Here is a 19,927-nt window from a genome sequence, read left to right as displayed (position 1 = left end):
AAGGTCTTTTGAATCTGTGAGGGAAAGGGAGTAGTGTGCAGAAGTCAGTAGTGCCTGAGCATGGAGTGTGGGGTGCTGGGTGCCCTACCCAGTGTGTATAAGAAACTTGTGGGTGTTTACACCTGGGAGAATAGGAGACAGAGAAAGAGGAAGGGAATTTACAGGCAATCCATGTTTTCCACATGGTGGGCAATACCAGGGGTCAACATGCCTGAGGCAGAACTGGCAAGGCACAAAAAGGGATCTTGAAGGAGGAGCATGACAGGAGGCAGGGCTTGCAAGAAGCAGCCAAGCCTGACAAGAGGGGTTCTTCTGCTACAGGGATAAGGACCAGTGGAACACAGTCCTTTCCAAGCTGCTACTATGGCATGAATTTGCAGGTAGAGTTTTGAACCTGAAATTATCAAACGGGCTTTGGATGGTGTCTTCCACCAAAATGTCACACAGCAGAAGACAGGAAAAAACCCAAGTTTTTGATAAGGTTTGGTATCAGACCAGCTCTGTCAGCCTTGCCAGGAGTTACTGGGCCATTTCCAGGTCTTGTGACATTTGAGTGGCTTCCAAAAGCACTAAGCCACATGTGATGCAGTGAGATGCTTCCTTTTCACTAGAAGTAAATTTCTGACTCTTACAGAGGAAGAGGCACCATTAATAATGTATCTATAGATGTCTTGAGAACACTGAAACTAGAAGTCAAAAGAAGTTTTTGTATTTATTTTATATACATGTATATAAATATACATATATACAAAATGAAATTTTGTGTTATATGAAAATTACATTATCTCTAATCACTCTTGTAATTTTTGTGTGTACTTGGCTCATGATTAAGTGTGAGGTGCTGAAAATACAAAGTTTCTTTACTTCACTGCAGACAGCCCTGAATCATGTCTTGAGGATGTTCCCAGCTTTTTTCTAAAGCAGAGAAGAATTTGCATACAGACTGTTTACTAGGCATATCTTCATTAACTGCTATTGTTTTAGTGAGATGATCCTTCCCTTAATATTTTAGAGTATTTTCCTTTGGATACGGACATTATTGTATAGATTTATGAGATTATAGTTTTCAGGATCAATTTTTTTCCTTTAAGACATTGATACTATACTTGTTGTTCTTCCATTTTTGCCACTCCCCAGGTCCTTACAGTTTTTCAGTACTGATTGTGCATTCAGTAAATTCATCCACTACCTAAATGAGTACCTTCAGATGTGTATTGTCTTTTCTTGCCTACACTTGTTTAAAGAGTGCATTTATTTTTAAAGAGGGTTGTCACCATTTCAGAATGTTCAAAATTTTCTTTATTTTTCTTGTCAGAGTAATCATAAAGAGGATTTCTTTACTTAGTGTTGCATAAACCCTTACAATACCATTTTCCTCATTAGGAGACAGACTGTGGTGCTCTTTTTAGTTTTATCACATAATATTTTCACACTAAGAACTTCCATTAATTATGCAGGATTATTTAAGGAACATACTACTAGTTTGAATGGTGGAAATAGTGCTTTCATGCAAGTATTTAATTTTGCAAGATATAGAAGTCCTTGAAAGTTGCAGAAGTTTGCTGTAGTTCTACTGTGAGCTATGGAGACTTACACAGGAATGTCAGGGTGAAGATCTCTGGGCTGTATTTTGTGATACAAATGAGATAATCCTGCTAGTTTCTAAGTCATTCCTGTAAGATTATTTTACCAGGATGAATTTTGAAAATTGATTTTGCTTTTATCTATCTGTTACCACATCTAGATGTTATCACATCTATCTGGTGATTCTTAGACTGTCTTTTACCTCTGACAGTGAATGTACATTAATAATTTCCTTTGATTCCAGTCAATTTAACATCTAGGCTTCATCAATCAATTTTCTGTTTGATTCTTATCACCTAAACTTTGGTAGAGAAAGAGAATTCTGATATATAAAAAATGTCAGAATCTGGGAATCCAGTTTTACCTCAATTTTGAGTGCAAGCCTATCCCGGCATCATATCCCAGGCCTGTCTGCCTTGCAGGCAGCAAACCCTGGGAACCCGAGGCCTCCAACTTCAGGAGAGTTGCCAGGCAGTTTTGCTGCAGTGTTGTGAAAATTGAATTGCTTTTACAGTCTGTTTGGATTTCAACAAATTGACTTTCACTTATGGAAAATGTCCTGTTGGGGGATTTTCAGCCTATGCTATTAATACTGCAAGGGAAAAATAGAAAATTAAACAAAAGGAAATTCTTTAACTCTGTGATGAACAGAAGTATTTGATTTCATGACAGCACTTAAGCGCAGGTTTTCACCGAGATACCCAGGCACTGGTAGAAAATGGGACTCACTGCCTTTCATGAGCTTCTGTGAAAATATTTAATAATGACTAAAAATTGTAGGAGCAAAACTGATTTTTTCTAGCCTGACTCCTTGCTACATTTTTAGTTTACCTCTATGACCTTAAACTGCATATGACTTCCTGGAGAACTAATGCTTAACTGAGGAGAAATTGAGTGATTACCTCAGAATTTCATATGTTTATAGCATACCTGAATACAATGCCCAGCTGTTTGTTAGGTGGATGATGAATAGCTTGGAGAATGAGTTGTTAATGACTTTACATTGAGTTCTGCTCCCCAGCTGACCAAGACAGAGTCTCCCAGTTTAGGCAACAAGGAAACAAGCATAAAGGGGAAGGAGACTCTGGGCTTTAGCCCACTTCTTTTTGATGTTGTGGGTACTCAATAGTATTTTGATTTTCTACACTGCCCGGGGATACCTGATGTGTTATGGATCATTGGGAATCAATGGAGTGAGATCAATAGAAGAGGGAATCCTGCTGGTAATGCATAGGAGCATGTGGTGTCTGGTGGGGTCTCAGAGTCTGGATTGTACAGTAGGGTGTTGCAAGCATGTGCGATGCTTTCCATCACGCAGTGTGGTGGTTGTTAACAGTGGTAGTGTTGTTTACATGGTGCCCAAAGGGGGCCAGGTGCAACAAATGTAACATTGCAGATACCTCAACAGGAATCTATTGGAGAGTGAAGGGATGGGGGGGGGAGGGGGGGGGGAAGAAAGAGAGAAGGAGCGGGAAAAAGAAACAAGCCAGAAGCCACAAAAATGACATACAAAAAAAAAATTGCTTTTATTTCTCATGTGCACAAAAAAAGAAAAAAAAGAGTCAAACAGAACTGAAGTGATGAGGAAAAGCCAAGAGGGGCTGCAGAAGCCTAGAATGGATGTGACCCTGCACCTGGCACTGGCCCTCTCCCTCTCTGGTCTCATGTCTAACTTAGCCTGGAGATCATCAGCAGAGCTGCTCTACGGTTGCATTTGTTGTCAGTTTGTTGTCAGCATTTGTTGTCAGTAATTGTCAGTTTGGTCCCTCCTTCCTGCTTTGCAAGTCTGCCACCATCCTGGGCTTAGCCAAGGAGCACACTGTGGTATTTGTGGGTCCCTCAGAAGCCCTCACTCTGTCAGTGCCAAAGGGGGCAGCTCAGCTATGATTCTTGTTTCTTTTCCCAGAGGGGTGCTTTTCCTTAGGGACAAAAGGGTGGAGTTTTCCCAACAGTTCAGCAAAATAAAAATTCCTTTAGGAAAATGTTAATAAGCATATATAATTTTATACTCAGGAGAAGAAAGAGGTGCAGGGTTTTTTGTTTTCCTTTTCATGTTTAACATCCTCACATTCATGTTGTGATTAATTCTGAAAACTTACTCTGAGTTTGATTCATTGCTATGGATGGGTCAGAAAGCATGCAAACTTCTCCCTGCTTTCACAGCAGGGCTCATTGTCACCAACTCTCCCCAACAGATTTACGGGCCACAAGTGTCAGCTTTAGTGCCTCCACCTCATGCAGTCCTCCCCACATCCCATTGAGCCAAAAGGATGTGAGATCTTCAGAGAGAAGGACTCCAAGGTGCTGCCCAGTTTTGAATGCTTTGGTCAGTGTTGTTTCCAGCCAAGCACGGCATTTGAGAATTCGCGAGATTCCTCCCTCATGATCAAGTGGAGACAGAAGGAGACTCAGTCTCACAACATTTCTGCTTGGTCCATTAGATAAAGCAAATATAGCAACAGAACTAAGAATGGCCCGAGAAGAGAGAAGTGAAGGGAGAGCTAAGGAAGAAAAATAAAGAAATGAAGAATGATTTGTGAGAAAAAGGAAAAGAGAGAAATGTAATGGAAACATTAATTATTATTCACAATAATGCTTAACATTTTGATAGAATTTTCTATCCAGAATCTCAAAGCACTGAGCCGGTGCTAATTAATTCAGCTGCATAATCCCCCTGTGAACTAGAAACTGTTGTTATTCCCATTTTACAGAGTGTTGGAATTGAGGTGTGTGGGGAAATTGGACTTGACAAAGGTTTTCTAGAGCCACAAGGAGAACTAGGGAGTTTGAGGTCCCAGATCTATGCTCTCATATCAGTAATGCTCTTCCCTCCCTGGATAGAAAAGTGCATCGGGAATAAGAAATAAAAGAGTGGGAATAGAGATTGAATGGAAGGAGGATGTGAGAAAGAAATGTGAGAAAGGTAAGAGACAGCAGAATGGAGGAGAGGCTTGAGTTATAGACTTCACTCAATTTTGCATAATGACGTCTCCCTCCAATCCTTTTTCATTTTTTCCTGTAACGTTTTTTAAAGAAAAATAATAAACCCCCCCCACCTATAACAAAGCAACTGTTGGCCTGTTGGGGAAAGGGTCCTTCCAAGGTTTGGCTGTTCCCTCAGGTTCTGGATTTGTGCTGTGCTTTATTGAACACATCGTTTTGTTTTCAGTGAGCACAATGAGACTTGCACAGTACACACAGCGTGTTCCTTATCTACAGGATGAGACGAGGCTGGTTTAATAACTACCATGATGAAGATGGAGATGAACTTATATACAAGAGGAATTGCCTTCACATTACACACATTATCTTCCTACAAAGCAGCAATTGTTTTTTGCAAATAACATAATATTAAATAATTGGTAGAATTTTTGCGTTTCCTGCATAGTCCAGTCTAATGGAATCTAGATGAATATTGATGGTTTTCTTCTGCATAATATCACCACATAAATCCCCATGTCAGCTACTAGACTTGGGCTATAATACTGCTTTACAATGCATCCACCGACTGTAAATCAAAACAACCAACACAAGAAACTCTTTGGCAAATGTAATTCAGTACATTCGCATGAGGGTCTACAGATGGTGGTGGAAGAGGATTAGACTGCCCAGTCCTTTGCATAATTCTGCTTTCCTTTTAATTTTCCTGGTCAAACTACATGTTGTACTTAGGAACTTTCCTGACCAATCCAATGCCTGGTGGAAATCCTCTTTTACCAGTGGAGTTAAACCAACAATAGATTTGGCCCTCCAAGGGTCAAATCAAGCCAGCCATGAGTGAGCCAACTAAATCCTGCTTTCAGACCCTAGCTCATGTCTCAAGTTTAGTGAAATACCATTATAAAAATAAGCTTTTCTGAGCTGCTAGCTTCTCTTGAGCTGGCCCCTGGGCTGCAGGTGGCCAAGTGTGAGGTGTGACAGTCTCCTTTTCTCTAGCCTCCTCAGGAGCTTCTCTTTGCTTATCCTGGGATTTATTGCCTCTGCCATGACCAGCTGCTGAGTGAATATGGGTGATGCATAAGTAGAGCAGAGGTTGTGCTGAGACTAAAAGAGAGACCATACTAACAGGGTTCAGCATCTACCTGGTGTCTGTGAAGGAAAACAGAAGGAGCAGTGAAAGCATATTTTTAGAAATTGCACAGAAATTTCTTCTCTCATAGAGTAAGATGAGACAACAGGCCAATTTCTGGTCTTGGTGACAGTGTAGCAACTGCTATTTGCAACAGGTTACTCAGAGGTAAGATGTGCAGAATGACACTTTTAATAGATCAGGAGTAACCTCTTTGATTTTATTCTGTACAGGAACAGATTTTAGTTCTATATCTTCTATGTAAATGTCCCCCCCAAATACCCTCATCATTTGGGCACCCCATTAAAGAAGACACAGACCTATAATCAGCTAAAGCCATGCAAAGACTGGAAGAGTTAAGTTAAAGGGACCTTTGGGATCAACACAGCTGTTTACTGATGGTGGATTTCATACATACAAGTTAAACTTGGAGACAGAATACTGAGTCCACTACCACATCTCCTCAGAGGCTTGGAACTTTGGATTTTATACATGATGTTGGCTGTACAGATTGCTCCACTGTTCACTTTTTATGCCCTTTGGGGGTTTTATTCTCAATCCTGTCTTGGTACATGGACAATAGCCCACAAGTTTTATCTGAAGCCTCTCTAAAATAATAAGGATCTACTTTGGCAGACTTGATGCCCTGGGGAGAGGCTATAGCTGCCTTCATGTTTTCTTTGAGTAATTTTTAGGAAGTGTCAGTGCAAGGAACAGTTTATGAGTTTGCTGACAATACAGGAGTAATAAGCATTTCTATTGACAGTTAGCCTTTTGCAGAACAGTGTTTGTCCATCACTTGGGAACCAAAAGGAGCAGAGAATCCCTAGAGAATCATCAGGTGAGCATTTGGGACAAGGGTTAAATATTAGGGTGCACAATACAGGATTGAAGATGAAAAGATGGGGCTGTATTTGGGTCTGGCTGGTAGGATGCAGGCATATGGATTTGAATGGGGGCCTATAAATTAGTAGGTGTATGAGCAGATGGATGGGGAATCAAAGGGGGGCCCACATAGCAGGGCTATAATGGTTAGGGAATTAGGTGTTGGATACAGATAATGAGGTTGTTATCACTGGCAGTGGAGATCTGAAGAATGGGTGTTGGGCATATCTAAAATTGCGAAAGTTGGGATGTGGGTGAAGTCATCACAGGTACAGAGTTTAAGGTAAAAGGACTGAAGGCTAAGGACTAGGGAACCAAGCAATTATCCCAGCCAATCCTGAATTTGTCCATCTCAGTCTCAGCTGTCCAGAGGGCAATCAGATGGGCCCACATGAAGCCCCACACTTTCCACCACACAGCGCAGTGAGAGCGCAGCTGGGCTTGTTTTCTTTGTTTGCCAACCAGTGACATGGAAAACGTTTGTTGCCTCAGAGTGCTTTTTTTGTCGATTGATGTATTTGGTAACTTTGTCAGATGTGACTTGTCCACACTGCTCCCCAGAGACAGGATTTGGGAAAGGGGGAGGAGAAGGAGGAGGAGGCGACCGGGGTGGAGCTGGCATCCAATCCTCTCCAATACCATCATCCCATTGTAGTGCAAAACAGAAAGGAAACAAAACCCTAGAGTGAAAGAGGAGCATCAAACGTCAGAGGAACTTGTCTGCCATTCAGGTGGTGGGGAGGGATGGGACTTGGAGTTTTATTTTTGTAGGGTTTTTTAATTATTTTGGTTTTTTTGTTGGTTTTGTTTGCTTGGGTTTTTTAGAAAATTGGGGATTTTTTTGTTCCTTTTTACAGACCTTCATGACAAAGCATAAAAACACAGTTATATTTATATATCTATTTATATATTTCTTCATTTCGTTGGTTTGTTTGTAAATGTTGCTCCATCCTCCTGTCTGAGCTGATTGTGTGTCACAGAAATTGTGGGTGTATGTGTGAGGTTCCTCCCAACTCTGGCCTGCAAAGTCACCACCTGTGAGGTGCAGCCAACTTTGGGGGAATTCATGCTGGAAAGTGGGGATGAGGTGCACAGAGAACCCCTCATGGGGTGCAGATCATTACTTGGTCCTTTCTTCATTGCCAGATGGGCCAGGTCTCTGTGCTGCCATCTCTGCTCTAGCCAGACTGTTCCCTCATTCCTGGGAAACAGGGTGAGCATCACAGGTTACACACACTCAAGAGTCCACCACAGAAGAGTATGTCTTTGGGGAACAGTGTTTCATGAGCGGCATTCTCCCCTGTTTCCCTGGCTCTTACCGCTCCCAGAAAGGGTTCCTGTAAGGCAATGATTGCCAGCTGCATTGCTTCCCAGTCCCCCTGGAGTCCTGGAAGCCGAGGGGACTTTGCATGGCTGAGCTTTACCCTGGGGTGTTGGAGGGCTCCTGCAGGGGAAGCCACTTGGCCGCAGGCTGTTCCGGTGTGGGGGGAAGCGGTCGGGGCGGAGGGCAGGGGGAACGAGAGGGTCTCAGTCTCATGTGGTGAGCGCTTGGTCCGGCGCCTTCGTGGCGAAGAGGAAGGAACTGGACTGTGGGGAGGAACGGAGAAGGTCTCTTCACCCTTCCCAGGGATGGAGGGAGGTGATCAGACAGGTACAATGTGGAGGCCTAAGCTGTCGCCCTGCAGTTTCATGTGGTTTCCATGGTAACTAGTGGCGGTCATAGGCAGCGGCAGCAGTGGGAGGTGCGGAGCCCCGGGATGTGGCACTATAATAATAAGGGGAACCTGAAAGTTAACACAGGAGAAGAATGGACTGGTTGAAAGGACAAACAGTAAACAAAAAAAACCAAACCAAAACAAAAACCAGAAACAATCAAACTAAGAAAAGAAGTAAAGGAGAACTGAAAAGAAACTGAAAGGTAGGAAGAAAGAAAAGCAAAAGAACCAAAAGAACGAACTTGGGGACTGAGCTCCTGATGGGATTAGGGAAAGGCAATCAGTGGAAGCCAACTGAGGGCCACACTTTAGTGGATAGATGCTACTGTGCCCTCTGGGTGTGATACCCCTCTATGGGAAGGAGATACTTTTGCTTCTTCTGACTATCAGTAAGTAAGGCCACGAGCATTTGTGCTGGTTTTGGCTGGGGTGGATTTAGTTTTCTTTACAACAATTAGTATGGGGCTATGTTTTGGATTTGAGTACACGGTTCATAATACAGAGATATTTTTGTTATTGCTGAGCAGGCCAAGGCTGTTTTGCTTCTCATGCTGCCGCACTGGTGAGGACTCTGGGGATTCATGGGATGTTGGGAGGGGAGACAGCTGGGACAGATGACCTGAACTGACCAAAGGGATATTCCAGACTATATAACATCACGTTCAGTATGTGAAGTGGGGCAGGGAAGAAGGAGGAAGTGGAGATGTTTGGAGTGATGCTGTTTGTCTTCCCAAGTAACCCTTATGCATGATGGGGCTGTGCTGTCCTGGAGATGGCTGAACACCTGCTTGCCCATGGGAAGCAGTGAATTAGTTCCTTCTTTTGCTTTGCTTGTGTGCGTGGCTTTTGCTTTCCCTAATAAACTGTCTTTATCTCAACCCACAACTTTTCTAGCTTTTTTTTTTAATTCTCTCCCTACCCTCCTGGGTGGGAGAATGAATGAATGGCTGCGTGCGGCTTGGCTAATGCTTGGGGCTAAACCACAACAAACATTGCAGCCAAACCTGATTTGTAACCACAAGAAAAGTGTCAGGGACAGTTGTTCTGAGTGTACCTGACAAAGTATAATGGGTCACTTTTAAAACCAGGAGGGGAGAAATGAAACACAATTACAGTGTTTTACTGCTTGGGATTTGGGTCACATTTGGCATGAAAGCTCTTTAGATGATTATTGAATGTGTGTTAAATAGTGATTGATTATTAAGATCACATTTACTGAAGTTTAACAGCACTGGAATAAAATGTGCATCTATTATCCAGTTGTTAAACCTCAGTAAATACATAGGTAATAATCACAACTGATTTATTTTACACATAATAAATCTCTTCCTATTCCCTTGAAAAGAATGTTGTATGAGAAGCTAAAGTCTTGTAGGAGTTTTTTTCCCTCTGAAAAAGACCCTGACTATTTCTGAGCATATTAGTCACTGGAGATGGACATATATTCCTGCAAGAGAACTCTACTGGCTATTATAAATCTTGTGATACAGCCTGTCTCCCACTCTGGACATTGTTCTAACTGGTCCAATAGGCAGAAATTCTATGAAATTTACAGATTTCCCAGGAACTGACTCTGGATTTAGCTTGGGAGAGGAGTGAAAAGTTATCTGAATTTTTAACCAGGCCTTGAAAGGATGCTGATTGTGGCCTAAGAGTAGCTGAATTTAACTTTTGATATAATGTGTAATAAACTGTGGTTGCAGACCATGGAGAATCCAGAGCTGGAGTTCTGAACTGTCTTATGGAGAAGGAATCGGCTTCAGAACTGATACAAAACATGCATGAGGTATGTACCCATTTCAAACTGGACTGGAGAGTGAGGAAAAAGGCCTCTCACCTGCCCAAATACTTGAAAACCCTATTCAGAAACAAACAAAAAAACAACAAAAAAAAAAAGCAAACAAAGAAAAGAAAACAAAGAGACAAACAGAAGGAGCGCGAGGCTGGGGGTGTGCTGTGGGAAAGAGGTACTCACTTAGTAATGCAGGGTTGCTGAACCGCCAGGCCTCATTGTAGGTCGTGTACTGAGGGTGGCTGTAGGGGTTCCCTGAGAACTCGCTCCCTGGAAGAAACCAAGGAAGGTGTGAAATACAGTTAGGAATAAAGATTTATGTCTGCTATTCCATCAGACCAGTGCTCATGCTGAATCTCTTTGCCAGCAGGAAAACTAGTGTATGTAGCTTCCTTGTCCAGCTGGGACTCTGCCCTTCAAGTCACTGCAGTGCTTGTTCAGTGCAAAGCTGCTTACCTATACAGTAAGCATCACGAGATTGACCTCTTCACAATCAAGAAATCAGTTTAAATTCAATAATACAAATAAACTATTAAGGTGGGTTTTTTTTTGTTTCTTTATTTTTCATTGCCCTATGTCTTCCGATTCTCAAGCTGCAGTACGACTCCATATGCAAGTTTTTATGCGCTTAATTATCAGCTTTCTTATGAATAACATCTAAAGTTCTCCAGTAGTGTCAAGACAGCAGGCATGGAAGGTTGATGGGACAAGCTCACAATAAACTCTTTGAAACTAGCAGTGCTGTTGATGGCAATATGTATTGTTAAGTTTTTTAATTAGGGTAGTGAGGACGATGGCATATTTGTGGAGAAGAATATAATTCATTTTTGGAAATGTTCTGAGTAGGCTGTGCTTAAATATAAAACAAAATGGAAAACACATGAATCACTTTCTTTCTTACTCTTGATGATGGTATTAGTCAGAAAAATGATTCATACATTATTAACCTCTCTTTTATACTTACTTAGTGAGTTATAGAGAAAATTTGCTGCATTCTAGCTCTAGAAAATAATTTTCTAATGAGTAGTGCTTTAGGTACTATTCTGAAACTGAAAGACAAGCTGTGCTACAGCTCCACTTCTCACATTAGTAAAATGAGCCCAAACCAAAATACTTCCAAGCTTTGTGATCTAGTAAGACTCTGAACTAAGATCTGAATGGTGCAGAGTCTTCTTAAACATTCAGTTTTATTGTGCAGAAGGAGCTGAGTCTCCCTGTTTCATAGAAGGCTGTGCAGGGTGTTCAGCAACTGAAGGGGTATAGTGCTGTACCCAAACAAATCTCCCCAAACTTAAATATGTATCATTCTGTTAAGGTAAATCATGACATGATCTGATAATAAGCTCAATTCAATGTAGTAACAACAGACTGGGGACAATTAACACTATCTGAAAGGCCTTATGTGCTTAAAAGTGTGGGTATTAGGTTCTGGTCTGCCCTAAAGCAGAGGTGGAATTGTTACAACAGACCTGCTTGAAAAGCACCTGGCAGTTCCTGCTAGATACCATAGAACAGGAAAAGAAGGCAATGCAAGAAGGGATGGATGCCTGTGATACAATTACCAAAGAATGTCAATTAATTATGGCATAATCTCTGCAAATCTCCTCTCAGTGGAGTGTTAAAGCCAAAACCACAGTTTCTCAGATGATGGAAATGAAATCTGTTCAAGTTAGGGGATTTGTACTGCTTTAAACTTGAGGAGATGCTTTCCAGCAGGATTTTAAAAAGTACTTAGGGTGCTAACCAAAGTAGTCAGTGCAAAAATGAGTATAAATCAAACCCAATCATCATACAAAGGTAGTTTAGTCATAGTAGCATTTTGTTTCAGCATAAAACCTCATTTTGTGTGAGAGATCTTGCTAACTACTGTTTTAATGATAATAACTCAACCTAATTCCATAGCTACAAACATCCTGCATGGAAAATCCTGACAACTAGCTGGGGAGGAATAGGTGAAACCTGCTAAGATGACCAAGGTGCAATGCCCAGTCCAGATTTTTCTCTAGTGAATTGACTTATCTGTGGAATACACTGGAATGAGTTTGCCTGCCAAAGAAGGAGAAAAACTATCCACATTAGAATTCCTGCTGTTGGAGTGCTTCATATAACATCACTTCGCTGCATGGAGAGAAATTGTTCTGATATTTCAAGACTTTTCTCTCATCCCTTGCTGAGTTGACACCCTAAACTGTTTATAGTCTTCCTAAAGCTTAGGTTAAGCACAGGAGAAAGAGCCACAGCTATGGAGCACTGGGGAGGAGGGAGGGCAGCCACTGGAAACAGTGTTTATTGACGAGGAGTGAAAGCATGCATGCAGCAGGATAATGAGCTTTTGAGCTCAACTGTGACCAAGAGGAACTGAGCTATCGCCTTCCCCGATCACTAATGAAACAAGTGTAATTTCCTCATCAACATTGGATTCTGTTTAACGACTCCCTGCTGCTGCCGTCCCCAGCCCTCTGCAGGCTCCGCACTACTCTGTGTAAACTGCGGTTCCTTCAGTGGATGCTTACTTCACCAAAACAGTTTGCAGAATCTTGATGTCCTTTCTGGGAAAGAGGAAGAATTGAGACAGGGATCAAAGGTATTCTGTTACCTTTGCAAGAAACTTCTCTCAGATATGTAGGTTAAGTGTAGCACAATACCTGATTCATCTTTCTGTGAGTGACTAACCCCTGCTTTTTCAAGTGTGTGCTCAGAGCAACTGACTTTCACCCACGTTTACAGCCTGAGACGTGAAGTTACAGGAGGGGCAAATGCAGGATGTATCATGTTACGTCATCCACATAAACCTCAGAGACGTTTGCATTTGCTGGCCATGTTGCATGAATGTACTGCTGCAGGAGACAAGCTCTTCTCTAGAGTATGCAAGTAGAAGTCTCGTGAAAGGTTGTCATGGGTAGAACATAGAAGCTTTGATAAGCACTGGTTAAACAATCTTCTCAGAAACAGTTTTCCACTGGAAAATGCTGTCTCATTGAAATGGAAATGTTTTGCTTGAGCTTGTCAGCTTCAATAGAATTTTGGAAAGAAAAGTTATGAAATTACTGCAAATTGAAACAAAGTATTAGGATTCAACTTTCTTGTTTTGTTTCATTTTGCCTTTCTCATCTCATTTAATTTCCTTTCAGTTCTTTCATTATTTTAATATGTCTTGACATCTAGAACATGTTGATGTTATTGAAATGTTTCATCCCAATGTTTACAAATTGAACTGTTGCAAGATTCTGACTCCTCATACCAATGCAAGATGAAAACAAATATTAAGGAATCAGAACTTTTCATGGGTTAGAAGTCTGGTTTCTGAACAGTTGTGTGTTTAGCTCTGCACCTTTGTTTAGAGAAGACAGAGCCTCTTTCTCATACATGCTCACATCTGAACAATAGGTTTATTTGCATGTTAGTGTTTTTCATAAAGATACTTCTCAGTAGTCATCTTGCTGCCTTCTTGTTTCCAGTGTAGTTAAAGCACTGGTCCCAGAACTGTCTTGGACTGAGGGCAGGCAACAAGCCACTGGCAACATTGTATGTGGTTGTTCAAACTGGACTCCTAACAGAGGTTGCAAGTCAGCCCAGAGGATTGATCTCAGGAGGCCTATATTCTGTGCAATCTGTGCTTGGGGAATCTTTACTATTTCTTGGCATCTGTATTTAAATCTTATTGGTTTAGTCTTCTAATACAGAAATGATGAGGCATGAAGTGAGCCTAGCAGGTGGCAGGTTCAGAACAAATAAGGGAGATAGCTTTCACAAAATATGTAGTTAAGCTACAGAAGTTCTAGCCCTAGGTTTCTATGCATGTTAAAAGCATATATGGGTTCAGGAGACATTTTTTACATTTGTGGAGGAAAAACCTATCAAGGGTTCAATATTAAATAGAAAGATATTAAGTCTGTCCTAGAAAGTCTCTTAGCTGCAACGTGGAGGCTGAAAGATGTTTCAAGAAAGTACCAATTTATGATTGCTCTACTTTTACACCCTTCCTCATACTTCCCCTGTTGGCTCCTGGCACAGAGTAGAGGCTGCAGAGATCTGCAGTGTGACCCATTAAAGGCAAGTCTTCTGTTTCTTCCCAGGAAGCCTCTTTATCTCCATCTTGTTGGCTTCAGTCACATTAGAAGTCAGGAAGAGAAGGGCTTCCTGGCTGGGTCTGACCAGTGGGGTATGACTGAAACAGCCAGAACCTGAGGCTCTGTTGAAAGATGCAGTAACTACTGCAGGATGCCCAAGTAGGCCACTGGAAAAATTTCCTCTGATTAAATATTGACGTCAGATTTAATGTAAGGACCCATTTGACTGGAATATTTTTTTAACTTTGAAATATAACTTAACTTTTTTCTGCATAATTCCGTTCCTTTGCTTTTTGGGAATATTTCTGGGTTTTCTTGGGACATGACTGTCTTATAGATATGCAACCTCCACATCAAGGAGCTGAAGTATCCTATCCTTGGATAAGTGATCTCTGATATTAGCAGTCTTAAAATTTTTGTCCTGGTTTTGAAGTCAGTATCATCCTTGTGATGAAGACATCAAACTTACATAGCAATCTGAATCTTACACAACTGAACATATTCTACTCAAAGACCCAGTTATTTTGGTATTAATAATTTCTATATGCCATGATCTCCTATAATTTTTGACCATTAACTGATCTAAATATTGTCAATTGAATGTACCTACTGTTGCTGGGGGAAGTTGTGTGTGGGGGTAATAACTTCTTCTCTGATTCTGGAACCAAACCATCTTCCTGAATATTTTAGTGTAGGAGATGTCCTGAAATTTTCCACTGGAACAGGTTGCCCAGAGTAGTTGTGGATACCCCATCCCTGGAAGTGTTCAATGTCAGGCTGGTTGGGCTTTGTACAGCCTGTGAATGATGTCCCTGCCCATGACAGGGGGGTTGGAACTAGATTACCTTTAAGGTCTGTTTCAACTCAAGCCATTCTATGATTTGTCACTTAAAGATGTTAAGACTTTGACCTGAAAACATTTCCTATCAGTTATATTTTCACTGTCCTCACTGCAGTTTATGTTCATTTAGCTGGCTATTCTGAAATCTGGATGAGGGTTAAGTTAGGCTTTCCACTGGTAAGCTCTAGCAAATCATATGACAGTAATTTAAGAGCTTTCTGTCCTCAACCTTTTGCTGCTTTGGTTCTGGACTCATCCCTTCAGAAGCAGAGGTTGCAGAATGGGCTATGTACCTGCCCCTTAACCATCACGACTCACAACCAGGGGCCACGACAAGCAGAAATCAGTGGCAGGTGAGTTCTAAGTTCTGAGCTACCATGTCTGAGAAAAGAAAATCCTGCCACTTCATTTATCTACTGGGGACAACTGTCATCAGAGGAGAGTGGGTAATAGAGCCCGAGGTAATGAACGCTTCAATTGCCTTAGAGTAAATGGTCCTCTCTTCTTCCAAAAGAGTGGAAGAATCCATATGCTAAGCTATTTCTGCAAAGGCATTGGGTAGCAGAGAAACAGTTTGCCTTTGGATGTAGGATTAGGTTAATAGTTTCTTGGATTGGAAGCACTGTCTTACAAACAGGAGATGGGTATGTAGTTGGTTGTTAAAAGTGAATTGTTAGCTTCTCCTGAAATGCTGCTAATCATTGCTGAGTTGTTAGTTTAGGCTATATAGACAGTAGTTCTTCAAATACTGCAGGTACTAAATTACCATTAATAATTTTCAGCTTGATGCCATGGCTTTAGACAGAAGGTGAGTTGTTACCCTAAGTTAGTGTATAGGTGAGTATCTTGAGTTATGCAGTACATAATAATCTGCATGGGTCATTGGAAAATAATTACATTGGTTAATGAATACTAGGGTTAATTAATTACTAATTAATTGCTACAGGTTATAGCTAGCTAGTTACGCATAGCAGCAGTGAATCAGTTACTTGGGGAAAAGAGATACATTACAAAAAGGGTTGCTAGCTACATTGGTTTTAGGCACCTGATGGTTTCTTTATGAAAAAAATAGCTCTTCGTGTCAGCAAAGCAATAGCCAAGCCAGCTGTGAAAACTCTGGCAATGCTGGTAACCGTTCAAACATGTGTGCACCATTACTGAGGGCTGGCAGCTGACTTACCAGGAACCATTCCTGCAAGAGTTGAGGTTGGATAGCTGCCTTGTCCAGTTGGGGGAACATGGGGTGGGTAGCCAGGCAAGGTGGTGCTTGCCATATCACGACCTGGAAAGGGAAAGAATCAGGACAGGCGATCAATACAGATAAGATCTTTCAATATTGATTTGGTATCACCTTTTGTCCCACTGTCACATGACTTGATAGGCAACTACTGCACAGCCTTCTCTTACATGAGTTCTGTCCACCCACTGAAAATTCTGGGTGAAGACTGGGGCACTTTTGATCTCATACTGTAAGGATGGATGCTAAAACTTAGTTTTGATGAGGCTTAAAAGAATTTGTTTTGTTTCATTGTAGATTTTGGATCTATTTTAACTAAATCAAAATGGCCCTGATCTGCACAGAGAATGGCAGCATATTTATTGCCAGAGTAGCTAAGGTCCTATGTGCAGGGATGCAGTTCCAAAATTGTGGCGATGTTGCTTTAGGGCATGATCAACGTGCAAGGCACTGGGAAGAGATCCAAGCATTTTCTGTGCCTGTCTCTCTTCCCACCTTTGCCATTCACCTGCTGATGGTTTTAAGCAAGTCACTTTACCTCTCTGAGCTTCTTTTTATGCTGCAAACTCTTTGGTGCAAGGGCACACTTTTAGTACATTTGCACAGTGCTTAGTATGAGACCAGTACTGGTTGGACTCCTTCCAGGTGCTGGTGTACTATATATAACAATAAAATCATGCAAATTAGTTTGAGTCTCACTTCATTTTTATCACAGGTACAAGTTTTTCTTTGTAATACTTAAAGTTGTGATTTTTTTCACCACCAAAGAAGTAGAGAGGGGTGTGGACTGGGTGTATGATTGTAGTTTATTTTTCCTCTCAGGAAGTGCAGCTGGGGGCTTTTTGGTTCATGCCAGAGGCATTTCCTCATTTGGACTGGTTAGCCTGAAAATGGGCCAGCCAGAAGGGCATTTGCTGTTAGTGCTTATTGCATTTAAATGAACTAAAATAATCTCAGAAGCTGCCGGGAGTTTCAAGCCAAAACAAAACAAAATAAACAAAGAAAAACAAAACAAAACAACAAGCTAAATAAATTAAGATAATCTTTCTCCCACAGCTGCTGAGAGATTTACAGCTCAACCTCCAACACTGCTGAGATGTCAGCATCCAAAGCCTTTCACATTCCCTAGGTGAACTGTAGCTCACCAAGAAGTTTGTGCCATTTATTGTTCCTTTGTTAAATTTTGTCTCTTCTGTCTGTTCTAACTGGAGGGCAAGAGTCTGATTTGCCTTTAGGTGTGACAGGTTAAATATAGCACATTACCACTGGAGTCACTGGAACTGTGCTGGGATATGCCAATGAAAGAAGAAGAACCATTGGTTTAGCTCTACTACCAGCAGAATAATGGATAAAAACAGGCCCTGGAACAAGCATGAACCTTGGCTGGGGAATCAGAAATAATTAACAGTTACAAGGCAAAGCGAAAACTAATAAGCATGGAACATTAACCTGAAGGGAGGAAGTTTCTCTGGGATGAGGTAGGCTAAACCAGTGTCATTGCTTTCACCAGTCTTGACTAAAGATTACTGAGGTGATTTACTTGAGAAAACAGAAATGCAAGTTCATTCTTTCTCCCTGAAGAGGTTCCTGGTCATTGGCTGATGTTTCTAGCTTACCTCCTCTTAGACAACAGCTGAGCCATTTTCCATCCACTCTACAATATTGATGAAAATAAATATGTAATATATCAGGGATTAATATTCTACACTCTTTTACTCTTTTATCACCATCATCCCTTTAGTGATTTGTAGCTGTATGTTAAACTGTATGAATAACACCTAGTAGATGTAGTTACTTTTTTTCTCACTTTGGTTTAAGGCAAGCAATTTTTATGCTTAAAATTTTTGTTCTTTTATTTTCATTTATTGACTAGCCTGAGAAATAACAAGTGATGAGTGAGAAAAGTGTCACTGAAAAGTTAGAGATAACATTATGTAGCTGCAGGCAAAATTAATTCATTTTGACACTTCCATTCAGGTGGGAACACATATACACTCACTCTGCTACTTGATGTGTGCACATATGCCCCTGTGTTTTTATTCAGACATGAGCGCACAGAGGTTGATGTTCAAAACTGAGAGTGGAAAATTTGTTGGGAAGTGATCATCTGTCAAAATCCCAGTATTGAAAAAGAAGACAACAAACAAGTACTGTATCAGTAACATCAGTAAGAGCCTCACAGAGAAGCCCTTAAAACGTTATTACATACAAACAGGCCTCTGCCATAACCTCCTCTCATTACAAACAGATAGACAGGATTATCAAATTCTTGTACTGCAGGGCTATGGCAAAGCTAGCTCAGAACATGCTTCCAACTCCAGCCATTCTTCCTCCTGCAAGAATCTTCTGAGTGAGGAACAGCACCTGAATCACTTTGACATTGTGCTTTTGAACGCTGTGTCCCATGCCTAATTCCCTGTAAGAGTCCTAAGGTAGTGAGTGCCTCTCCAGAAACACAGTGCCTTCTAGGCTAGAGGATGGTCATGTATGATGGTATCCCCAGGGAGCTGCAATGTTGGAGAGAGTCAGGAGACTTCTTGGCTTAGGAAGTGCCCAAAACTCAGAGGCTCTTACTGCCTACACTAAGGCAGGACCAAGACAGTGTTATGAACACAAGTCTTCTCTGCTGTTAATTGCTGTTTTCCTATGTGGAGGTTCAGAAATGGAAATCTCACATGAGAAGACAAGGGAAGGATATTAAGTTAAAAGAGAAAAATAATATAGGAACATGAAGGAGTCAGAGGTAAGATATGTTTCTTCAATATTAGGAACCATGGTCTGCACTAACACTTGTCTCTTCTGAAAAAGCCCAGATTAGATCCTTTGAAAAACAGTCAATGGTCACCTAAGATGATACCCACTATTTCACCCAAGTCACTCCTGAGCTTCTGCAGCAATGTTGCTTCAGTCACCTGGCTTAGGAATTTCCCTTAGTGTGGATACTGAAAAGCTGCTAGCAGAAGCTTTTCTGAGAGTCTCTCCTTTCCCATGCAAACTATGAAAACAGTGAGATGGGTTTTGTAAATAGTATCTAACACCTGCTGTTTTCCTGATCTGTTTGGTTTTAAGGCAGAGAGTGTTTGGAATTGGGTGTTGCAAGACTTCAGCCAATCACCCCAGGAGCTGGGTGACCACTGGAATCACCTCTGGAATTTTAGCACATATAAGCAGAAGTGGTAAACAATAAAGGCTCTCTCTGCTTCTCACTGGATTCGTGTCTGTGTCGCATTTATCCATCCTGGGTACTACAGCGACACCTTAGTACCTACCTGAAACTCAACCTTCCTCCCCATCCTCCCCTCCCACCTGCTACTCATAAGTGCTGCCATTTTCTGCAACCTCTTTCTTCACTTCTGCTCTTCCCTTAAAGGCCACCTACCTTAGCTCTGTATTCCTTTGGCTGTAAAACACAGTCTCTCACACATCCTTCCTGCTCTTGACATTCAGACATGACACTGAGTTTCTTAACTACTTGGTCTGCTGTGTGAAGGCACCAGCTCACACTGACACTCCCAAACCAAGTGACTCAAATACTGCTCACAGCATAGCTATGGCAGTGCTCACCAACTGCCCATGTCTATCAGACTTTGTAGCTACAACCCATGCTGAACAACCCAGGCAGGTCTAGAGCTGGCTGGGATCTTCACGCTTCTATCATCTACCTTAGGCTAGCACACAGTATGCTGGGCCTGCAGTACTCAGGGACATTAAGGCTATTGAGGCAACACAGGATT

At 41.5% G+C, this 19,927-nt stretch overlaps 1 protein-coding gene and 2 long non-coding RNA genes across 20 annotated transcripts in view; 2 read left to right on the top strand and 1 right to left on the bottom strand.

The window, feature by feature from the left end:
* Positions 1 to 19,927, top strand: part of LOC146435402 (uncharacterized) — a 188,927-nt gene that overhangs the window by 105,792 nt on the left and 63,208 nt on the right. Inside the window, exon 5 of one of the 4 annotated variants that reach the window (XR_014853220.1) lies at positions 3,780 to 3,851. The exons of the other annotated variants lie outside the window; for them this stretch is intronic. This is a non-coding gene — a long non-coding RNA (uncharacterized LOC146435402). Of the gene's footprint in view, positions 1 to 3,779; positions 3,852 to 19,927 lie in introns of those variants that run through there. 4 annotated transcript variants of the gene reach the window in all.
* PAX2 (paired box 2) overlaps positions 8,167 to 19,927 on the bottom strand; it is a 97,716-nt gene continuing 85,955 nt past the window's right edge. For 8 of the 14 annotated variants that reach the window (XM_085065412.1, XM_085065414.1, XM_085065419.1 and 5 more), the window contains 3 exons: positions 16,137 to 16,238; positions 10,229 to 10,315; positions 8,167 to 8,303 (listed from right to left, as the gene is read on the bottom strand). In XM_085065412.1, coding sequence (XP_084921538.1) covers positions 8,182 to 8,303; positions 10,229 to 10,315; positions 16,137 to 16,238 — 311 coding nt within the window. In that variant the 3' untranslated portion in view covers positions 8,167 to 8,181. Of the gene's footprint in view, positions 8,323 to 10,228; positions 10,316 to 16,136; positions 16,239 to 19,927 lie in introns of all 14 variants that reach the window. The other 6 variants (XM_085065413.1, XM_085065415.1, XM_085065420.1 and 3 more) reach the window with 1 other exon arrangement.
* LOC146435403 (uncharacterized) lies at positions 8,310 to 10,875 on the top strand. Of its 2 annotated transcripts, none has more exons than XR_014853223.1 (3): positions 8,310 to 8,456; positions 9,957 to 10,039; positions 10,413 to 10,875. It is a non-coding gene; the product is annotated as an uncharacterized LOC146435403 (long non-coding RNA). The 2 variants fall into 2 exon arrangements; XR_014853224.1 differs by having other exon boundaries at positions 10,416 to 10,874.

The sequence above is a fragment of the Lichenostomus cassidix genome, chromosome 6 (assembly GCF_008360975.1).
Source record: "Lichenostomus cassidix isolate B80296 chromosome 6, HeHo_3.0, whole genome shotgun sequence".
Taxonomy (NCBI): Eukaryota; Metazoa; Chordata; class Aves; order Passeriformes; family Meliphagidae; genus Lichenostomus; species Lichenostomus cassidix.
This window is presented reverse-complemented; position numbering and strand designations above follow the sequence as displayed.